Raw genomic sequence first — 21,990 nt, 5'->3', positions numbered from 1 at the left:
GTTCTAATATGTATATATCCTCTTCTGTGATAAGAGGCACAACCCTTTCAGATGCCTTCAAAGAACCTCTGACACAGACACACAGATGCAAAGTCATCACCAAACAGACTCGCAGTTGGATCCTTCTCTTATGTTTATTGAACTTTCAGTACATTGCGTAAAAACACTGGAGTTGACGACTGCAGCTCTTCTCTCTTATAGCAGCAAGGTATGTAAATCAAATCAGGTTATTCTGCCAGACAATAAATAATCTGCCTCTTTGGATGATGTCAATGTTTAAAAAAACAACAGATAAAAGCTGCAGCATTTGTTTTTATTTTACACAACCTATAAACATATACATATATATATTTACTTATATATATGTGTATGTGAATTACTTTGCCTATATTTATAAAAATACAACAGTAGTTTGTAAAATAGATTTGAAGTAAAATGTTGAGAATTAGCAATGAGTCCATCATTGTCACAGGATGGCATTGTTGAAATGCAACGAATAACAAAACCAACATGGCTGGAATGCAGTTCGTCTCTGAACTTCCTCAGCTCATTTTGAATGGCATCACGTTGGAGTCATGTTAGTCAGCGTCAGCGCCGACGTCTTCATCTCCGCTGAGTGACTTCACTCAGAGCTTTCTCCCACCATGACTCAGTTTCCCAATATCACAACACACAGGTGGGGCAGGGGTGGGAGGGGTTTGGGGTGGGGTGGGGGGGGGGGCATGTGATATTACAGGCAAGTCTGTAAAAAGACTACAAAAGTCACAGTACAATAAAAATATATGTAGCTATATAGTACAACCAGGCACACACATGCCAACTGTTCAGCTAAACTGGATACTTTGTTTGTACAAACGATACATTTAAGAACTAGAAAAGAGGTCTGTAGCACCTTAAGGAGCTTTAGAAGTATGTTAGCAGCTTGATCCAATACCAAAATATATTGCAGTATTGCAGTGTTTCTTACATACACATTCAATAAAGTTCACTGGTACCACTGAAGCTTATAAAGAAGTTTGACATGAATTGCTGAAGGTCTGTGCCTCTCACTGAAGAGCATCTCCTGTTCACCACATGACTGTGGGAGACATTCTGTTTTTGCTGTTCATCCCAGAACACTTTAGATTAGCTTTAGTTATGAACTTGATCTGATACCACACTCCAAATTTGGATCAACTTTCTTCAATGAGCTTTTTTTTTTTTTTCCTTTCACCTTTGATCCACAGTTTGTTGCTTTTATTCTCCCATTAAATCTCTGGATTCTGTCATATAGTCCATATAAGTTATACATCAAGTTAAATTTAGCTGATTGGAAAAAAGTTGTGTTCAACAGCTTTCAGACAGTAACCAATACGAAATCAAGTAGTATTTTTTTCAAGATGTCACACTGAGGTCAGAGGATGACTGAATAGAACAGACACCATCCTGTGAAACATATATCCTGTTTGTCTTTTTAAAAACTAATTAAACAACCCATGACCAGAGGATTTAAGTAAGTGCTATATAACAGTCCATTTAAGCTTCATTATTGCCTGTGCTCTCATCTAAACCAGCGGTTGAATAGTCAAAGAAGGCCTTATGCAAAACCTTGCCCAAAAAAATATCTGTGTTTAAGGTACATTATTTGTTAAAAGACCCCTCAATGAGATACACAGAACACTTGTGCAAGTAAAGCAAAAATGACACTTTGATAGGAAAAACACTGGCAAAATTGTACCTGTAAAAATAAAACATTTTATATTGTATTTACATGTTATTGTTCTCTAAAAGAGCTAAATATATCATCTATACATTTGTAATAAAGGTTTTAAACATAAGGTATTGGAGGAAATAAAGGCATTCAATTTACAAAAAGTGCTATGATTACAAAAAAAAAAAAAGTAGCGGCTTGCTAACATCTCTTGTAAAACCACAACCTTCACAAGATACAAATAGCAAACTTCCATAAATGCTTTGAAACATTACACATTCAACTCTACATTTCACACAACCCAGAAAATATTGTCTCCATTCAGGTCTCACCCAATCCTGTCATTCAGGAAGGAAAGAGGAGGCAACAGGGCGACTTAACACTTCTAGTTCGTCATCATTTTTGAATCTCCGAGTACAAAAACAAGATGAGTATGTGAGGTAAATGATAACACTATTGGGTTATTTATGCGTCGAGCATCTCATAGAGCTCATAGAGCTAAGATGCACCATCAGTTTACTGTTGTTGACTACAGGGAAGAGTCAAAGTTGGACGTCATTTTTTGCAGCCTGTTAAGTTCACATTTTTGCCATATAGCGTGCAGTCCAATGTCTACTGAAAGACGTAAATATGTCTGTTCCACACGTATTCTTTTTGTTGCTCAGTTACTTTGTTTTAGGGCTGGGTACAGTTTGGTACCAATACCAAAACTAGATAGATTTTGATGTCTTCCTTAAAAATATATAAAACTGGTTTATCAGCAAATGGAGTTTGTTTAGTAGTCATCACTTGACTAAGTGTGAAACTTCAGTCATGTGATAGATGTGACATTTGAAACACAAGTAGCCATACAAAACTTTACGTCTTAAATTGGCAGTTATTTGATTTAAATCATGATCTATCTGATCAAAGAATAAGTGAACGACATGAATCTGATCAGATGTTTGATACCAGCTTTCAGTACTTGACAGTTTTCAATAGTGTGTGCTACAAACACAAGCAGCACTGAGTACTGAGCTTTGATACCCAGCCCTACTTTGTTGGGTAGTGACTGCTAGCAAAATGGTAACTGTAAGAGAAAGGCGACTACAGTCACTAGTCTATCTAGCAACAGCTAAAAAAAACACATAGCTGGATTTAGACTAACAACAAACTCATACTAAGCAGCATTATATGAGCAGCAACAGCTGGAGTAACTACTGAATGCAAAACGAAAAATCTGAATGTACAACACAGGTAATGGCTGTTACTAACATGTCAAAGCAATGATCAGAGCTAAACTGTAGTCTACTCTCTGATTCTGATAACAGTTTGTTATCAAAAACCTCAATCTTCCACATAAAGATCCACTTAATATCACATATATATTCTGGATCTGCTTGTTCCAACACTTCATTGAAGGTACATATGGCATGTACACTGAGACTGGACACATTTCCAGCATGACACACATCAGTGGAAATGCTGGGTTCTTTCATAGAATTTAGAGGTTTGTAAGTGACAAGTGATGCTGGTGGACGTTACTGTAATGGGAAACAATGTATAAAAATGTATGTATTGGCTCCCTGTGGGAAATGACGTATAAAAAATATATATATGCATTTTGCATCTGTTCTGACAGAGCCATTATTTGTGCCATTTTTAAAACGCCCTTTCATATTTTCCATATTATTTTGGAATCACAGCAATAAGCTGATAAGTTAAAGTATGGCGTGAAATAAGGCACAACTTCTGCTTACAATGTATGGGTTCAAAATATGATAGTGTTTGTACTGGTGACTGAGCGCTGCAGCTACTGTTCATGACTTCATGTTGACAGAGGATGAGGTGGAAGAGGACATTTCTATCTGTGTGGACTCATTGAGGACTCTGCTGTTACTACCTGTCAATCTGAGGAGAAATGCAGCTACTGCTCACTGATTCTCTTCACTATTCATGTCCAAACATCAACCTCGGTTTCATTTGCAGTAAATACCATGCTGGATGCAGCTTCATCTCTCAGTTAATAAAAGCCTCAGACAAACCCGAGGAAGCTAACCCTTTTGCTTCTGATTCTCCCACTTTTACATTGAAGAAATGTTAAGAATATTCTAATGTAGATTCATGTGTGCAATATGTTATCTGGTAGAGGTTTTGTTGTCACACACCCCTCTTGATTGGTCAGAGAGTGGAAGCCCTGATTTGACTGCAGAAAATAATAAAAACACCATCTCAAGGATTGAAAAGGTTAAGGTTCAAAAGATATAGATTTCATCTCAATTTTATATTTTTGGAATTAAAAGGTTAAAAACAAACATATTTTCTTTCCTCCCTTAAGTGGCATCTATCAATACAGATAGTTTAGGTTTTATTTGCCCACATTCTGAGATATGTGTCTCTGCCTCCACTCTGATATCATGGAGATGAATGGTCTTATGCTCACTGAGCTCAAAGAATACAGAAATTCAACTTCATTTGAAAAATTCATCATGAAAAGTTTTTTCATTAACAATGTCTCAGTTACTGAGGGTGATCCACAGACCTCAGTTAGGTTATGGGTTATCACAGGTCATTTTTCAGTGGTTTCAGCAGCACAAAACTAATTCCATTCACCTATTGAGGAGGAGGTAGAAGTCCCAGAGGCAGATATCCCAAAAACTCAGCAAAACCACCTCAAATTATCTGCATGATTAGATACAATTCGCGGGACACCTGAGAAAATATGTTTATGTGATTTGAGAGAAGTGACCCTTTCAAGGGTCTGGCCTGAGCCTTGAGGCACGTCCGTGTATTACTGTTCCCAAAGCAGTTGGAACATTCCTCCACCATGTTAAACAATCTATAAACATCCAGACCCTTACACTCTGGGGTTCCCAGTTTAGCTGGAGCCCTCTGCACTGATTTCAGCTAATTTACACACAGTCCTTTAAAGTTTCAAGAAGTAGTAAGTAATGGTATAAATCTACCATACTTTGGCCTAATGGATTTCATTTTGCTGTGCATCTGTGCTCTCTTCCAGCACTGCCTTGCTTCACATTCACACCTGGGAGGAGCCCAGGTCTTAAAATTTAAAGTCAAGTTGTTCTTTATACTACGAGTGTTGCTTCAGAAGCCCAGGACCACTACAGGAAGGAAGGGACAAGGTTGATTATTCCTGCCCACATTTTCAGCTCTCTGGCCACATGCCCCTAAAACAATCTACCATCTTTAACATTTCAGTCTCCTCTAAAGCTAGAAACCACAGTGCTGAGAGCTGAATATATAAACATTGAGGTAAGAGACAATGAATAGTAGACTGCTGATTGTGAGCTTACAGGGATTTCAGGATTTTTATGGCTACGTTTTCTGGGAGATAGAATGGGTTCTGCTATCTTACATATTAACGCTTTGATCTTAAAATATTTTATCTTTACATTTTGTATGTAGGAATATGGTACTAACAACCTTTCAGAGAAGCTTTAGGATGAACACTGTGATGTCTGTAGTTAGTAAGACAGGCCGATATCTAGGAATTATGAGCTTCCATCATGTTAGAGTGCAGTAGTGACACACAAAGGATTTGACTGTAATATCTATTCTAACTTAATATAGTAGATGAAAAATAATGCCATGCAAGCCAACATAACATTTGAAGGTAATGAAAATATATTTTACACACACACACACTAACACACACACACACACACACACACATATATGTATGCTCTGAACTTCGGAACTACTCATCACATTGTTGGAAATACCATTCTCCAGTGGAATAGGTTGCAACATTTGTCTACGTACTGTGAGATGCTAATATTTAATAGCTGTTATCATTAAAGAGCAACTTGACAGCAGCTGAAAAGATCTTGATGTTGACCTCCAGTGGTTTCATTTGTCACCCTGCTGCAGTGACGTAGAAGTGTACTGCAGGGTGTGTCAGAACACCGTAACATCACTGTTGGGTGAGGTTACACGTGCAACAAAGCATACTTCTGACCATGCCCGTCAGTAATGCTGGCTGGGTCAGAGGTGAAACGCACTGTTCAGTTACTCTTTAACTTGAGTATCAACTCTGGATATATTCTGGGAAATAAAATATGAAGCCACATGACTGCAGTTCATGAAGAATGTTGCATATAGCCTGAGGTTTGGGGGCCGCAGGGTCAATTACATAAATCTCTGCATAAATTTGCATGTAACTAGAACTAGAGCTATTCCCTTTGTCCTAATTTTGTATTTCAATGACTATGTAAGTGTAAACAGCATTACAGCATTGTTTCTCCTAGCTCTGTTGTTAACGATGTCATGTTTTTAGCTTTCAGAGAGTTCATGTTATAAAGCTTATAGTCAAAGCTTATAGAGCTAACATGTGTTTTCTCTTTTACTGGGTGACTTCCTCTTAAATCTAAACACAAAGTGGAGCCCTGCCAGAGGAAGTCAGAACACGTGGCTGTGCACATTTATTTTCACCATCAAACCGGTGAACTGATGCTGAACTGTGAAGTATTTTGGAGCGTTTGCATTGTTTCTGCCTGTGCTTCAGGGGACCTGCGTTCTGAGTTTTAATGGCAGCAGAAGCCTCGCTGTAAATGGAAATGACTACAAAGATGTGGCACAGTCACTCAGAAACGATGTTCTGTCAACATTTGGAGTATTTGTTTCACATCCCATTCTTTTGGCTAAATAACCAAAATAGCAGCAAACTGTGGCAGTTCCACATCGCATTACAATGACTTCATTTACTACTGAGGAGTTCCACACTGGATGAGAAAGAACAGAATTTGCTTATTTTATATTTATATTCTAGATGTAAGTGAGTTCAAAGATTGTGGCTGGAATATTTGCTGAACAGGACACTATTTTGTTGTATTTGCCATAAATTAGGCAATTGCTGATATGTGCATATTGGTGGTGCACATTGAGATTAATTAAAGTTTTCTTAAGATATGTCATGTTTAAAGTGGGGTACATCATCTTAAATTCGGAGGATGTGACATTTTTTTCTAAGTCAAGGGGAAGGTCAAATGAAATATGAATAACTCTGGGGAGGCTGCTTTTTGAAAAAAACAAACATTAGGTTCAGCCTCCTTCTCCAACCCAATCATTTCTGCACAGTCTCTAATTTGCATTGATATGGTTGATTTTTGCATACCACCCTGTGCAGTGATCTTTTATGATACGTAAAAAACTATGGTACTATGTACCATATAGAAACACTTTAAGATTATTACTTGCTTTCTCATCCTGTCACTACTTAAGAGAAATTTCAGTCCAACATTCACAAACAAATCAATCTAACTCTTTACAGCCTTAAGCACGAAATGAATCATCAATGGCCAGCCTTTGTATCAGAGGCTCTCTGAGTTGTTTTGGCACTACACTTCTTCGAAGTCTAAATCTAAATACACAGGTGCTTGAGTGAAGACAGGGAAGCAACACGATCACGATCTGTGAGATTATGCATTTTTGCAACTTCTTTTTTATAACCTTAGAGAAATAAAGCACCGACAAGGGGAGAGTGGAAGAGCTCAGTGGACATGTTCAAAACCATCAGCGATGACTCACTGAGCCTGGTTTAACTTGTGTGTGCTGTAGCTCTGTGGTATTCACTCCTACAACAAGACCAATAGGGTAGTTGATATGATCCTTTCCAACTGGATAAGCCTGTGGCACAGAGACAGTGAACGGCTATGTGTGTTTGTGTGTCATGGTTAAGAGCGTAATTTGTCAGTTTTCTTTGTGGAAACTGCTGCCTGTTGACCCAGATACATGCTTGATCTTAACTCTCTAAACTGGGGATGCTGTGTGTGTGTGTGTGTGTGTGTGTGTGTGTGTGTGTGTGTGTGTGTGTGTGTGGTGGAGACAGCACTAAGGGCGGGAAACTTTCTCTATGTGGTTGTTGCACTGATGAGATTAGAGAGATATGTCTATTTCAGCTACCTGAACAGTCTAAAGTAATGTTTCAGCTGCTAGCAGCCAGCTCTGTCTGTGTTTGGTGGACTTTGGTTTGGTTGGTTGGAGAACTAAAAAGCTCCATAAAAGATGCATTTCAGTTGTGATGAAAATGTCCCCACTGTTGGAGAGTTAAGATCAAACCAGCAGAAAAACTACCGACCAAAATGAAATGTAAAATTGTAATACTGTTGCTCAGTAGTTCCTGCTCAGTACTTTGTCTGTAATAAAGTGGATTAACTCTCGAATTTGTGTTTTGATCAAAAGGACCACGCCACTGTTTTTGCATGTTTTAGCCTATTTACCACTAATCACATAGACTTTCATTGATAACATGTTTGAGATGTTTTAATTGAGTTTTTCACCTTCTGGGAAGCTGTTGGTTTCCAATCATTTCTCTATGTAATGGAAATAAACTAGCAGAGACTTGTGTAATCCAACACAGTAAACATCAGGTCTGCTCTTACCGCTGACAGGTGACGTTACTGTACTGCATGGTGACGCAGCTGTAAGCGCATGCGTTACAGTGATGTCATTGACAAAAATACAGCAGACATGATGTCTGTAATGGATTCTGTTACTCAAGTTAGTTGACTTCCATATGGATTAGAAATGAATGAAAAACCTGCCGAGAAAATTCATTCAACAATCTGGTATGCTTTGGAAAATGGTCAGCAGTCATTTAGAGTACATGACCTGCTAAATTGTTGTAAATGGGCTAAAACATCTAAAAACTACAGATTGGTCCTTTAAAATCCTACCAAATATAACCAACATAAAATATAGGTCAACTGTGATGCAAGACAACGTTACAAAAGTTCAAAGTGCTATAAGAATAACAATATACATTGCAAATTCTGCATACTAAGGTCAATCTATTCCAAAAAATGGGGGGTTAGGTATGAAAAGGAAATGTCACTGCAATCTCATTACTGTTAGAATTCATCTAAAACTCTCCAAATCCCAAAAAAAAACCAAATTAATTTATAAACTGACACAGCTCTGGCTGTCATCATTAGCTCTGTTCACATTACTGTGGAAAAACTGCTGTTGCTCCATTATATTGTGTGGCGGTGTGTGTGTGTGTTTTTTTCTCTTCTTGGTGACTGCCCTGTGTTGATGTATGTGGCGCAGTGCACAGAGCAGGGCTGCACTGAAATTCTCATTTTCGTTGCACTGTGAACACAAGCTGTGCTCGTTGTTGGCTGTAAGGCTACTGATTGTGCTGCAATTAAAGACACACTGTGATGGACACTGAAGCCTGTAGGAAAGTCATTTTGTGTGGTAATCAGAGGAGGACATGAGAGGTTATAAAAATTGCAAAGTGCAAGAAACTAACACTAAGTATTTGAAAATTGCCAAAAAAGTTATTTTCCACAGACCACTCCCCCCCCAAGAATCCTGCGCTGAGCAACAATGCACAAACAGTGCGAGAGCTTGTTTCTCTATTACAATGTGAACACAGCTTTAGTGAATAGTGGAGGTGATGATTTGCCAAATTTCAATAAAAGGCCTGATAAGTGAAGAAGACATCCCAACAGCAGCCGTTACAAATCTGACTGAGCCAAATCGTGTGTGTGTGTGTGTGTGTGTGTGTGTGTGTGTGTGTGTGTGTTTGTGTGTGTTTGTGTGTGTTGCTGCTGTGTGTGCTGATCATCATGTTGTCATACTGAAAAGACAGAGGTGCTAATATCTTCAAACATATGTTGCTGGCATCTTGTTGAGGCTGTTGTGGACATGTAACTGGACATGTGTGTCAGTATGTGTGTGTTAAGAGTGCATGTGTGCCAGGCGCAGTACATACTGGATCACTGAAAAGCCTGATGGAAGCGGGGCAGTGTGGTGGGTGTGCTCAGGTTGGATATGAAGGAGGAGGGGAGCCCTTGTAGTGGACTCTCTGCAACCTCTGGGCCTTCGGGGGGCTGGGGGGGCAGCTGGACAAGAGGTGTGGACTCTTCATTGGGTGGGTAGGCAACACCCTGACCCCCACTCCCCCCTGCCTGGTTGTACGGCGGCCCGTTCAGCGGCAGGAAGTTGAAAAGCTGTGAGAAGTCCATCAGAGAGGAAGATGAGGCCAGCGAGTCGCCTGCCGCAGAGGCTGCTGCCACTGATGTGGAAATTTTGGACAAGGACACTTCCTCGTTCGCTTCTTCCAGCACGCCCACATGAGACTCCAACTCAAGTTTGGAGGTGGAGAGTTGGGGTTCTTGGGCTGCAGAGGATGAGGAGGGCATGCTGCTCTGCAGCTCCATCAGGTAGGTCTCCAGTTCTCCCTTTAGATTCTGCTCCCGTTCCTGTGAGGAGACGGTGTATGAGGTAAAGTTGGAGCCCAGCGGGTACTTTAAAGAGAAGGGGTGTGCAGGGTTAGGGAAGGGCTCTGTGTCCAGGACGGGGCCTGTGTACATGTTGAGCTGGTGTGGCCTCGGTGTCAGCATGCCCGGGAGCTCACCCTTGATGCCCCCAGACGCCAAGTCATAGACAACGGGCTCCAGCAAATCAGCTGGCTCAGTTTTTACCCTCAGCAGCTCCCGGGCGTGGCTCTTCTTCACGTGACGTGTCAGGTGGTCCTTCCTACCAAACCGCTGGGCACAGTACTGACAAAGGAAGTCCTTGCGTCCCGTGTGCACCACCATGTGGCGCCGCACATCTTTACGGGTGTAAAATCGCCGCTCACAATGCTCACAGCGATGCTTTTTCTCTTTGGTCCCGCCAGAGGACTTCCCAGCGTGTGTTTTGAGGTGTTCCAGAAGCACTCCGGTGCTGGGGAACGGCTGCAGGCACACTTGGCAGGTGAGGTCTCCACTGTTGGCGGCATGGAGGGCGAGGTGGCGCTTGAAGCCCAGCTTGGTGTTATAGCTCTTGCCACACTCCTGACAGGTGAATGCCTCCTTGTATGGGTCGTGAGTGTGTAGGTGATTCTTTAAGTGATCCTTGCGGTGGAACATTTTCTCACAGTATGAACACTTGTGGTTTTTTTCTGGCGAGTGAGTTGCCATATGCCTTGGAACACAGACACATTCTATGAGCACTCAGAATTGTTGCAATCATGTTTTAAGTAGGCATGCTTTATATTACACTTAAACACAACAACCTGAAAACTAGAATTCATCAACACATACTGTGACTACTACAGAGCACTATGTTATCAAATGTATAAAGAGAAAAGCAACATGCTGCAGCCTGCTATACACTGCTGCTTGTCTGTACCGTAGCAGCTTGTATTTGGAGACGAAAGCCTTGGTGCAGTCGGGGTGGGAGCAGCGGTAGGGTCTTTCTCCTGTGTGAGAGTATGAGTGCACCTTCAACTTCTCCAGACTGTTGAAAGCTTTCTGGCACTCCTGGCAGGGGAAATTCTTCTTCTGCTTCCCCTCTGCTCTCCTGCGCCTCCCTGTGGGTGGTGCGAGCTTGGCTTTCTCCAGGACGTGGTCGCGGTGGCCCTGGGTTCCCGTGGCCATGGCACCCTAAGGCAGACCAGTTACATGGACAGGGGCGCAGTGCCCGACTAGTACTGATGCAATTACTCTATCCAGTTTTATGTGCTCAACACCGCCCGGACTCAGGGGCCTGAGAGAGAGAGAACAGAGAGAAAAAAAGAATCACTATGAATAGTTCAGTTTGTGGTTGTGAACAGAGCTGCTGGAATCACAAAAGACATTGACACCTGAATCTAAATGAATCAACAAAAAATACTATAACTGAATAATATAACAGAATAATCTGTGTTTTTCTTCTTGTTCCTACAGTCGGATGTTTGAGCTTCACTGTACAGAATGATGGATGTGCAGAGTTTGTTTTCACTTTCATCTTCTGAGAGTGGAAAGTTTCTCTGAGTTTACTGGAAATCTGATTTGAAGGGGCAGGCCTACCAGTATGATTTGTGACATCACAATTAGTTTGGAGCCAATCGTGGTCCTGTATTCAACTTACACACATGTGAAGTGGAAACTTGAAGCCTCCGGTGCACAAACACTGAGAATGGACTTTACAGTGAAGGAGGAGACAGGAAAACTTTTGAAATGAAAAATACTCATATTCATACATTCAGAATTTTTGATGAGGGAGAAGGAGTAGATGGCAATTTAAGAATTTTAATGAGATAACTGAAGGTTTTTGTGGAAAAATTATATCAGACACTAACTGAATTATAAGTGGACCTTTACATTATATTAATGTTCCTAACAAAATCAAACAAAAATGCTGGTCTGTAGTTTTCCAAACCTTGACTGTTGTTTTACATGTTTTATGTCCCACTGAGCCAAATCCCACATCTTTAGCAACAAGAACTGCACAAAACAAGACACACTGGCCTTCATCACTCTGGCTTGATAAGCTATAGTGAGATGAAGAGATACTGCCACTTTATTTAAGACACTGGCCTCTAGTTTTATGGCAGTATGTGCTGTCAGAGAGATCAGCAGTGGTATATGCAAATCCAGCGGTGTGTGAGCTGTGGTTGTCCCTCTGTGTCAGCTACTTACATCGTAAACTTCATCACATTTTAACAGATGTTTATCTGTCAAACTTAAGTTCAGCACAGAGATACATCGGCTTCCAGACAAACTAATATTTATCTCCAGCTGCTGACAGAAATCTGAGGAGAAACTTTCACTCCATCAGCTGAATGAAACATTAAAGGGGACATATTCTGCACATTTCCAGGTCTACATTTTTTTTATTCTGGGGTTCTACTGGAATATTTTTGCATGAATTACAGTTTAAAACTCCTTATTTATCTTAAACTGACCCTTTATGCAGCCCCTCAGTTCAGCCTCTGTCTGAAACAGGCCGTTTTAGCTCCCCCGTTTTAGTTTCCCTATTAGTCCCGCCTCCTGATGAGCCCACTCTGTTCTGATTGGTTAGCTTCCAGAACAGTGGCGTAGGCAGAAATTGTATTTTGGGCGGGCCAATACAAAAGTGGGTGGGCCATTTTTTCCCAGAAAAATTGACTTATAAAAAGTTAGAAGAAAAAAGAACAAACATAGACAAACTGAAAAACAAGTGACCAGTTTTCTTTATAATGTTCTGATTCACAAAGCCAAAAACAGCAAAACACTGTCTATCCAACATCCAACCAACAGAGTACACAACAGTACAGACAAAAAGTGCTCTTTTATAGCCTACCCAGCCTAAAATACAGTATATTTGCACCAGCAAGATTGGCTGTGTATTGGTTCTACAGTACACATTACTGTTCAATTAAATTATTATATTAAATTAAATATTTTATTGCACAAAGTGGCAACTAAACATAAACCCAGACAGCAGAAAAGGTGTTAACTTAGACAGAAATCGCACATGTAACATATCCCTGGTGCATTCAGTATAGTCTACAGCCAGAGGGGATTCAGTACCGGTTCGCTCATGAAAAACAAAATCTGAGTTTGAGTTTATGAAATACTCCAAATGAAGAGAGACGCTGTGTGCATTTATGCATAAGACACAGCAGCATAACTTCACTGATTATTTAAATCTCCTGACATGCCGACAGGATTAGTCAGGATCTAATGTTCATTAATGTTCTTTGTTTTTCTACAGAACATTAATGTCTATGTCACACACACAGTCCAGCTTCTTACAGTCATATTTTTTGGGGTAAAGCAGTCTTTTTTTCAAATAACACATTAAAAACTTCATATAGCCATTGTTGAAGCATCGCAGCCTGTCTGACAGCCTGTTGTAGGTTGCTATGGTTACGCTGGGTGTGCCAGCTTGAGATTTAGATGGCACAGGCACATCCAGGCACACCAATGGCTACACGTGTGTTCCAGAGGCTTCGTCTCAGCCAACTTCCAGCCGTGAAACAAACAGTAGTAGTAAGTTTCACTACTTTTTCTTGTTCTTTTATTCAAAATGTCAATTTTTCAAATCCATTTGTACGTGTTCGAGCTGAAATCCGATCCGAAATATGAGAGTGGACAATGCAAATGACACATGGAAAAACCTTAGCGGCAAAGGCCATGGAATGGACGGCCATTTATGGGCATGTGTGTATAACAGGTTGAAGCCCTGGCTTTTGACTTGCAGGGAGTATTTCTACATACATTAACATCAAGCTTTGGAAGAAAAAGCAAAATATGACCCCTTTAAAAAAAACATCATCATCAATCATTATAAATCTGGAGTACAAGTTTACTTATTTATCATTTCAGGACCTGTATAATATTCCAAATTACAACATATCTGACATACGTGGATTTGTGTGTTATTTCTAATGTTACTATTTTCATATTTTAAAATATTTGTATCATATTTCTCTGTTGTCAGTATTACATTTAAGGTTGAATCACCAACTGCATAGAGCAGTCAACTGCCCAGTGGGTCAGCAGACCCCAAGGGGGCCCAAAAATTCCTCATCAATTGGTGTTGGTAATCTGATTAGCAGTGCATTCCCTGATTACATCTGTAATTAAAGTACAATGTTAGTGAAGGCAAGCCTTGCATTATTATCTCATGATATGGCCCTGTCATGTGCAGTGTAATTATTAAGGTCCAGGTGTAGAATTTAGTGGCATCTAGCAGAACGGACTTGGCAGAAATGGAATATAATATTCATAAGTATGATTAAATTAGTATAGAACCCTATGAAAATAAGAACTGTTGTGTTTTGTTACCTCAGAATGAGCCTTTTATATCTACATGGAGAGCAGGTCCTCTTCCATGGAGGCCACCATGTTGCACCACCATGTTCCTACAGTAGCCCAGAATGGACAAACCAAACACTGGCTCTAGAGAGGGCCTTTCATATTTTCCGCGAGTTTGATAGCCACAGTAGGTTCTCCTACATGCTTAGAAGGGGAAGGGGGTAGGGGAGGGGCAGGGGTTGCAATCTGCAACCTCATCACTAGATGCCACTAAATCCTACACTGGTCTTTTAAGATCTTTATCATTTTAGTTCATATTATTCTTAAAAATTATATAATACAACACGCTCAACTCATAATCATAAAGCCGGGTGCTGAATCCTTGAAGTATTGAAAATGAATGAAAAAGGGGGCTAGGACAGCACACCTAGTATACCATTTTTAATTTTTAATTGCCACACGGATGTTTCGGGCTGGCAATCTATTAAATTGGAAGGGCGCCTGGCCCGAAACGTCCGTGTGGCAACTCAAAATTAAAAATAGTATACTAGGTGTGCTGTCCAAGCCCCCTTTTTCATTGAGTTCATATTGTTCACATAGTCCATATTCCTTGATACAGTTGTGTTTCATCAACTGAGGTCAGGTAGTATTATTCACACACACGTACTGTATATTGTCTGTTCTCTGGGTACCTAGGCTTATAATGAAGCTTCCATGTATAGTCTGCACTTAATAGGAACGGGGGACATATACAACACAGAGTTGGAGTGGTAGGCCCCCTTAATGAATCCAACATGGTTGGATTAATTTATTTGGGCGCCCCAAAATAAATTATTCCAACTATGTTTATACCTTGTGATTTGATCCACATTTATCTTCAGTTTTAATATGGACCATGCATCTGTGTGTCCTATAACAAGGAGAGTAGTCAGAATATTTAGAACACACCCACATCAGCATGGACACACCACGCCCAGCAGTCAGAGCCAGCACACACACTTGGGATTCACCAGGAAAAAGTTGCATTTCTTGTTTTGTTGGGGTTTTTTTGGAGGGAGGGGGGGGGGTTGTCATGCTATATCTCTTTTAAACTGAATGGTATATCACCCACTGCAGATATTGATCATGATGTCATACAGATGACAGTGTGGCTCATTAATAATACTGATATGCAGGTAAATTATTTGCATTCCGATTTCAAATGACTCTCACAATTATACTTTCAATTCCTATAGAGTCTAACATATCTGTCATCACTGGACTTAAAGGACCATACCAGTGTGTCTGTGCTGGTCTTATTCTTTTAGTCTTAAAGATGTTTCATCATTGAGAGTCTGAGTGTGGGTCCTTCCCACCATCATATCACATGACAGTCATTGAAGTCGAGGGAGTTGCTGTTGTCACAATATATAGTATAGATCCACAACTGCTCCCAACAAAGAGACAAATCCTCAGGTCTACCTGCATCTACAGGACAATGGACATTTGAAAATGTTTCTATATGGAGACAAGACAGTTGGTCTGAATGAGTGACAGAGTCCATCTATGTGAGGATGGAACAGCTATCCATGAACACAGGATGGCTTAGAGGTCCCTGCTTCACACCCAGCCAGGGACCTTTGTTGCATGTCATCCCTCATCTTTCCTTTCCTGTCATCTCTTTACTGTCCAATATAAAAAAAGTGACCTAACAGCAACACATTTCATTACAAGCTGAACAACAGAGCATAGGAGACTGATCAGATAACAGTGATGCTGCTATCTGTTAGATGAAGGTCAGACACAAACTGTAGGAGTGCAGCAAAACTCCACAGAGGCTGTAACTGTGTCAAAAATCACTTCCTTCTTCACTCCTTCACTTCTCCTATCTTCTGCATCTAATAGAATCTCAGTGGTGTACTCTGTAGTGAGCAGTAACTTGAGATTTGGACACTCATGGATTATCATTTTACATCATCATTGACGGGTGAAGTGATGTCCCAATGTCATTTGCGTGTCTATAAAATGCTCTCTGTCCACTGGTGGAATGTTTGAGAGCATTCCAAGTGATTTCAGACTGAAACTGAACTTACTGCTTAATTGTTTTGCCTGATATATTCTGTTCTGTTGCCTTGATTATTATTAGTAGCAGAATTTTTTCCTACGTAGTTTTGTCATGTTCTGTCGGGCTGGATGGTGGGCGTACAAACAGCAGGAGTTTGACACCGGAGATCCAGGTTCACAAGCAGTATCCCACGGTGATTAGAATGCTTTGTGGAAGGAGAGGGAAAGATGCTGGTTTTGGTTCAATATTGAGAAGGTTAATGCATCCTGTGTGCGATTTTTTCAGTATTTAACCAAGACCACCATCATTCTCTAACCCAAAGCAAGTCCAAAGAGTTGACTAAGCAGAACCATAAAAACACTAATCATGTTTTAGCTGCTAGATACAGATATTGTAGGAAAATGAAATATGTTGTCAGCAGAGATTTTTGCAGATATGCTCTGTATCAACATTTTGCGACTTGACAGATGCTTTCAATAAAAATGTTTCTCATTGTGTTGATAAAACACTTTAAACAATATTTGCTGTTGAAAATTAGAAGCATATAAAGTAGGATTTTTAGGAGGCAGTGTGGTTAGTATACTGGAGCAGCTGGATGAGATGATGGTCGAACGTCCACAACAGTAAATCCAGAATGAAACTTAGTATCTGCATCTGTCTCTGATCTGGATGACTGAGAACCATCAAAAACATGCTGGAGTCTATTTGTCCAGTCGTGCCATTAAAGTAGGAAAATTCACTTTGAGAGACTTGAAGCTCGAGTCAGATAATCCATCACAGTGAACATCATGTCAGAGTTATGACTGAGCTGCATCCTCTCTTCCAGTCAGTGGGTTAGTCACCCACACATCAAGCTTCCAAAGTGTCCAATGACACCAAACAATGTCGGGATGAATTTTGGGGAAATGTGTACAAAACATGAAGAATATTTTATTCCATAATTGTTCACTGCAAACATGGATTCTTGGGTTGAAATGTATAAGCATGATGAAGCTTAAACACACACAGAATGCATGTCAAACATTTTTCATGCATGGTGGCAAGTTTTGATTTCAATTATGAAATATATTTCTTATGTCAACTGTCCAGAAACCACATCTATGTCAATGTATCACACGTCAAATGTTGATTTACAGTAACGAGGTATAAATCAATGTTTCATGTTCTGAAGATGATAACTTTAAAGTGTGAGCTTCTCAGAGAGGAGAGTCTGATGCTGGTGAAAGCAGCAAATCATATGACATGTAAATGAGCTGCTGCATACAGAACACATACATGTCCTGCTTCCTTCAGACAGCTGGAAGGATTTAAACAACTGAAGGAGATGAGTGACACATTCCAGTGACGTCATCCATTCATCTCTTGGCTTATTTTGCATGATGCACTGGGCTTAAAAATACCAAAGAGACAGAACATGTGCATTTCTGAGTCAGGAAAATACCAACGTGTCACAGCACTGCTTACAATACTCTGCTGTGATGAACCCATCAGATCCACTGTGATGGATTACTTTCATTTACTTTATGTCTCTGCAAGCTGAATTTCACACTGTGTGGATATGAATAGAAACATATGGTGCCGGAAAGACAGAAAAAAATGCATTTAGAATGTGTGCTTGGGAAAATGTTCACCAGTGACTGAGAGACAGAGAAGAGAAGAAAAGGATGCTCGAGGTGAAAGAACAACATACAATAAACGCTATTATAATACAACTAAAAAACATATACTACAAAAAAACAGGTATACTGTAGTACATGCTATATGTCATAGATAAATACTAACTGTATGTCTTTTATACATAGAGGCACATACTGGTATATGTAATAATAATAATAAGACAGGACATTTCAAGTATAGTAATACTACAGATACTAATAACATGAAGAAATGCTGTCTCCATCAAAGTTATCTTTCATGTTGGTCCAGTTTTTTGAAATCTCTCTAATGTACTGTTCATTATTTGAAGTAATGAGCTACAACATATGAAACACAGTCATGCTGTGTAATGTTATCTGGTTTTCATTCTGATACACTATTGATGACATAAAGCTGCCTCTATGCACCTGCAGCAGGTAGCTCATACATGCCACATGATCACATGGAGACACACACATGAGCGCTCCAGTTGAAGATCATTCGTACCTCCATGCACCTCTCTTATATATTATGCTTTTTCCAAAAAAGCTTGCAGTGTGACAGGTTAGCTCCTCTGCTGTTACTGCAGCGCCTTGTTCCATTCTCAGTCTAAAGCCCCCTGTTGGCTGATTACTGGATCCCATAAAAGAAATACATAGAAATATAAATACATTAGTAGAGCTGCAACCATTAGTCCATTAATAAATTAGTTGCCAATGATTAAATTAATCACCAACTATTTTGATCATCTATTAATCGATTAGTCATTTTTACGAGGAAAACGGATCAATTCTCTGCTTCCAGCTTCTTGAATGTTTCTTGACTTCTCTATGACAGTAAACTGAAGATCTTTGACTTGTGGATTGTTGGTTGGCACTAAACTAGACGTATGAGGATGTTAGCTTGGGCCTTTCTTACATTTTATAGACCAAACAACTGATGGATTAACTGAGAAAATAATCGATAGATTAATTGATAATGAAACAAATGGCTGCTTGCTGCCCTCTTAATTAGATTGAATTATTTTAGCTTTCATTTCAAACTGTTGTAGCTGCTGCCTTAAAGCAAACAATATCTGAAAGAAACATTTGCATGAAGAGAAGACATTTGGATGAAAGTGTGCAGAATAAGCAGAGGGGAACAACAACAGATAAATAGATCACATCTGCCTTCATGCAGCACTAACAGATCAGCTGTCTGCCAGGTAGTTTCTATCCGCTGCCATCGTTCTCATGTACCAACCAAACATTCTCCTACACATTTTGAAGGAGTAAATTCGCTCCATGCAGCCTCCAGCAAAAGCATTCTAACCATCACAATGTCAGATGAAATCTAAAAAGATAACATATCACTCTCTCTGACTCCTCTTCATCATGGGAAGGACATTTGTGTCTCTTACTGTAAACAAAAATTATCTTAAAAGGTAAAGTGTAAGAAAAAAGCTTTGTGTAACTTGAAAGGCTGAGAGCTGCTAAAAGAATCAATCAAGCATGTGTCTGCAGTCATTCACTAAATTCTGCTAGAAATTAAGAAATTACGGCAAATAACTACACACATAATAGTTCACTATTTGTCAGTAATTATCATTTATGAGTGAATGAAATTTGAAGAACTTATTTCGCTTTTTCTAATCAGTAAAAAAGTCTTAGAATATTTAGCAAAAAACAAAAAACAAAAGCATCAGCAACTATGAATTTATATTTCTAATACTATGAAGAACAGAATTTAAAGACTGTTCATTTAGAAATAAGCTAATTTATCACATAAATGAACATTCTATCTTTCATATTTTGTCTTGTTAAGAAATCTGAGCCTTACACATTTTATTCATTTTGAACAGTAATAACAATAATTATACACTGGATTCATATTGTATCTTTACTGAATTCCCTGAGATTTATCTGAACTTTACCTAATAAATATACTAATTTATGAACAGAAATAAATTGACAAATTATATGTTTTACTCCAAATTCTAGACAATTATTTTCAATGAAGTAAAAGTGCACTTTACCTGAAAGTTCAAACAATTTCAAAACCAAATTCTTGACATGCTATTAATGTGTTTCCTTAGATTTACGTCTAATACTTGATGTTTTCGAAGGCCAGGCTTTCAAACACAGCTTCACAACACACAGTTTCTCTGCTTCAAACACTAAAGTTTCAACAGCAGGATTGAACTGAACATTTCAGTCTAATCACAGTTGCAGTTACTAATCTCAAGACAAGTAATAAAGCTTCTTCAAACTGGCTGCATTCATGTAAAAATAACCCCGGCAGAATAACAAGTAATAGATGAATTATATTATGTCCAAAACAACAACAGCAACGCATTTTAATGTGTCATTGTCAACACATTTAAATTCTTAAAACATCCATGAACAGATGAGAAGAAGAGAATATTTTTATACAAATGATTTCTTTTTAAGAAATTAAAAAAAAAAAAAAACATTTAAGATCAAACTCTCATTTCTATGAGACTCGATTAGTAGTAACAAGATCTGCAACATTTTTCACTCCTGTCTTTACAAACAAGATAAAACATACAGCAAAGTATATTTTAGCCACAGCAGAATAGAGAGATAAAGTGCATGCTGAATCAGAAAGACATGACACAGCTCTCTACTTCTTCTCCAGCATTAATCTTACACATCAAGACTACTGCTAGACTGTATTATTGAACATCACACCATGAAGTACACAGCAATGCAACAGACCACAATCTACATTATTTACATGTCAGATGTAGAGTTTAGGTCTTGCTTTAAGGTATAGGACAGGTGGAAACAGGCACAAAGACTGACAACACTGCATCAACACACTTCCTCTCAGAAACTGTTTCAGTGTCAGCTTTCTAACCACTGACACTAACACACTGGCTACTTCAACTCAACAACAAATCTATGCGATGAAGACGATTGTGATCTCTCAACTGACATAGCTTTCAGAGGCAGCAGCTTGTGTTTAATGACAGACTGCTGTTGTGATATCAGCAGCTATAGGACCAGAGCTAAATGCGAATTACTAATGTACCCAGTGCAACCTGCCACACCAATAAAACTCGACACAAGTTGATTTTTGGTCTTAAAGAGGCTGTCTGCGACATGCTGGGACACAGGCTGCACCAGCAAATCTTAAGCATTGCCTAATTAGTTTGCCTTAAGTTCTCCCTCCATTTTGCTACTTTATTGACAAGCAATTTCTTGCCGTTTCTTGTTTAGTAGCCTTACAGCGGGTCATAGCCGAACTGTCATCTGTATGACATCATTATCAATACCTGCAGTGGGTGAAAATGCGATATAGCATTCAGCTTAAAAGAGATATAGCATGACAAAATGTCATTGTAGCCGCTACATGCTTGCATTTAGCGTTAGAGTTCTGAACAGGAGATGCTGGAATCGATAAAGATATGTTGACATTGCTTATGATGAAGTCTATATGTGAGGCAATAATACATGTGAATGCAGACAAATTGACATTATTGCTGAATTCAAGTGCGTCTGTGCCTGTCGGTGCTCATCGCACTGCCGATGTTATTATATTAAAAAATATACTTAGTGAAGAGGCTATGTTCAACTTTACTCAACTTTCCTTCATTCTACTCGTTCTGTGGTCGTTAATGTTCGTGGACACGCACCGTCACACTAATATCACCAGTGACATAATTTATTTAATTTTTTTTTCAATACTTGTGCCTTCCCTGGGTTTTCTCTGTGGTCCCAAACTGGGTACTGATTAACACAAACTTTTTCCCCAGCTCACCCCTCTCTCATAATTTAAATAACCCCGATATTTTAATTCAACAACTGAGTAACCGTTTACTTAATTTACATCAAACTTACCCCGGACGCTTTAACATCCTTTCTGTCGAGTTTTTCTTGACTTTCAACTATTTTCCGAATTTTTAATAATTTTTTTCTCATATTTTTTGCTAGACGCGGCGGGCCTGAAAATTGTTTGCTTTCCCCTCTTTCGAGCAGCCATTGTGTATGCGCTGCGATGCAACCGCACTAGGATTTAGCCACGCCCATTAGAAGTTCCGCCCACTTGTGCGTTTTGATTTGTGTACGGCGCTGCCACTTTCCCTTCACTGTCATTTACAGTCCCTTTCAATAAAACTCCATTTT

General features: G+C 39.4%; 1 protein-coding gene across 1 annotated transcript; it reads right to left on the bottom strand.

Annotated features, from left to right (window-relative positions):
* Nucleotides 1-120: 120 nt before the first annotated feature.
* Nucleotides 121-21,859, bottom strand: plag1 (pleiomorphic adenoma gene 1). The gene is made up of 3 exons (XM_067577714.1): nucleotides 21,706-21,859; nucleotides 10,811-11,167; nucleotides 121-10,603 (listed from the first exon to the last, which is right to left on the bottom strand). The coding sequence occupies exons 2-3, from the start codon at nucleotides 11,056-11,058 to the stop codon at nucleotides 9,412-9,414; spliced, it is 1,440 nt and encodes a 479-aa protein (XP_067433815.1). The 5' UTR covers nucleotides 11,059-11,167; nucleotides 21,706-21,859; the 3' UTR covers nucleotides 121-9,411.
* Nucleotides 21,860-21,990: the final 131 nt, after the last annotated feature.

Source organism: Thunnus thynnus, chromosome 21, assembly GCF_963924715.1.
Source record: "Thunnus thynnus chromosome 21, fThuThy2.1, whole genome shotgun sequence".
Classification (NCBI taxonomy): Eukaryota; Metazoa; Chordata; class Actinopteri; order Scombriformes; family Scombridae; genus Thunnus; species Thunnus thynnus.
The sequence above is the reverse complement of the archived record's forward strand: the minus strand, read 5'-3'. Positions and strand labels throughout refer to the sequence as shown.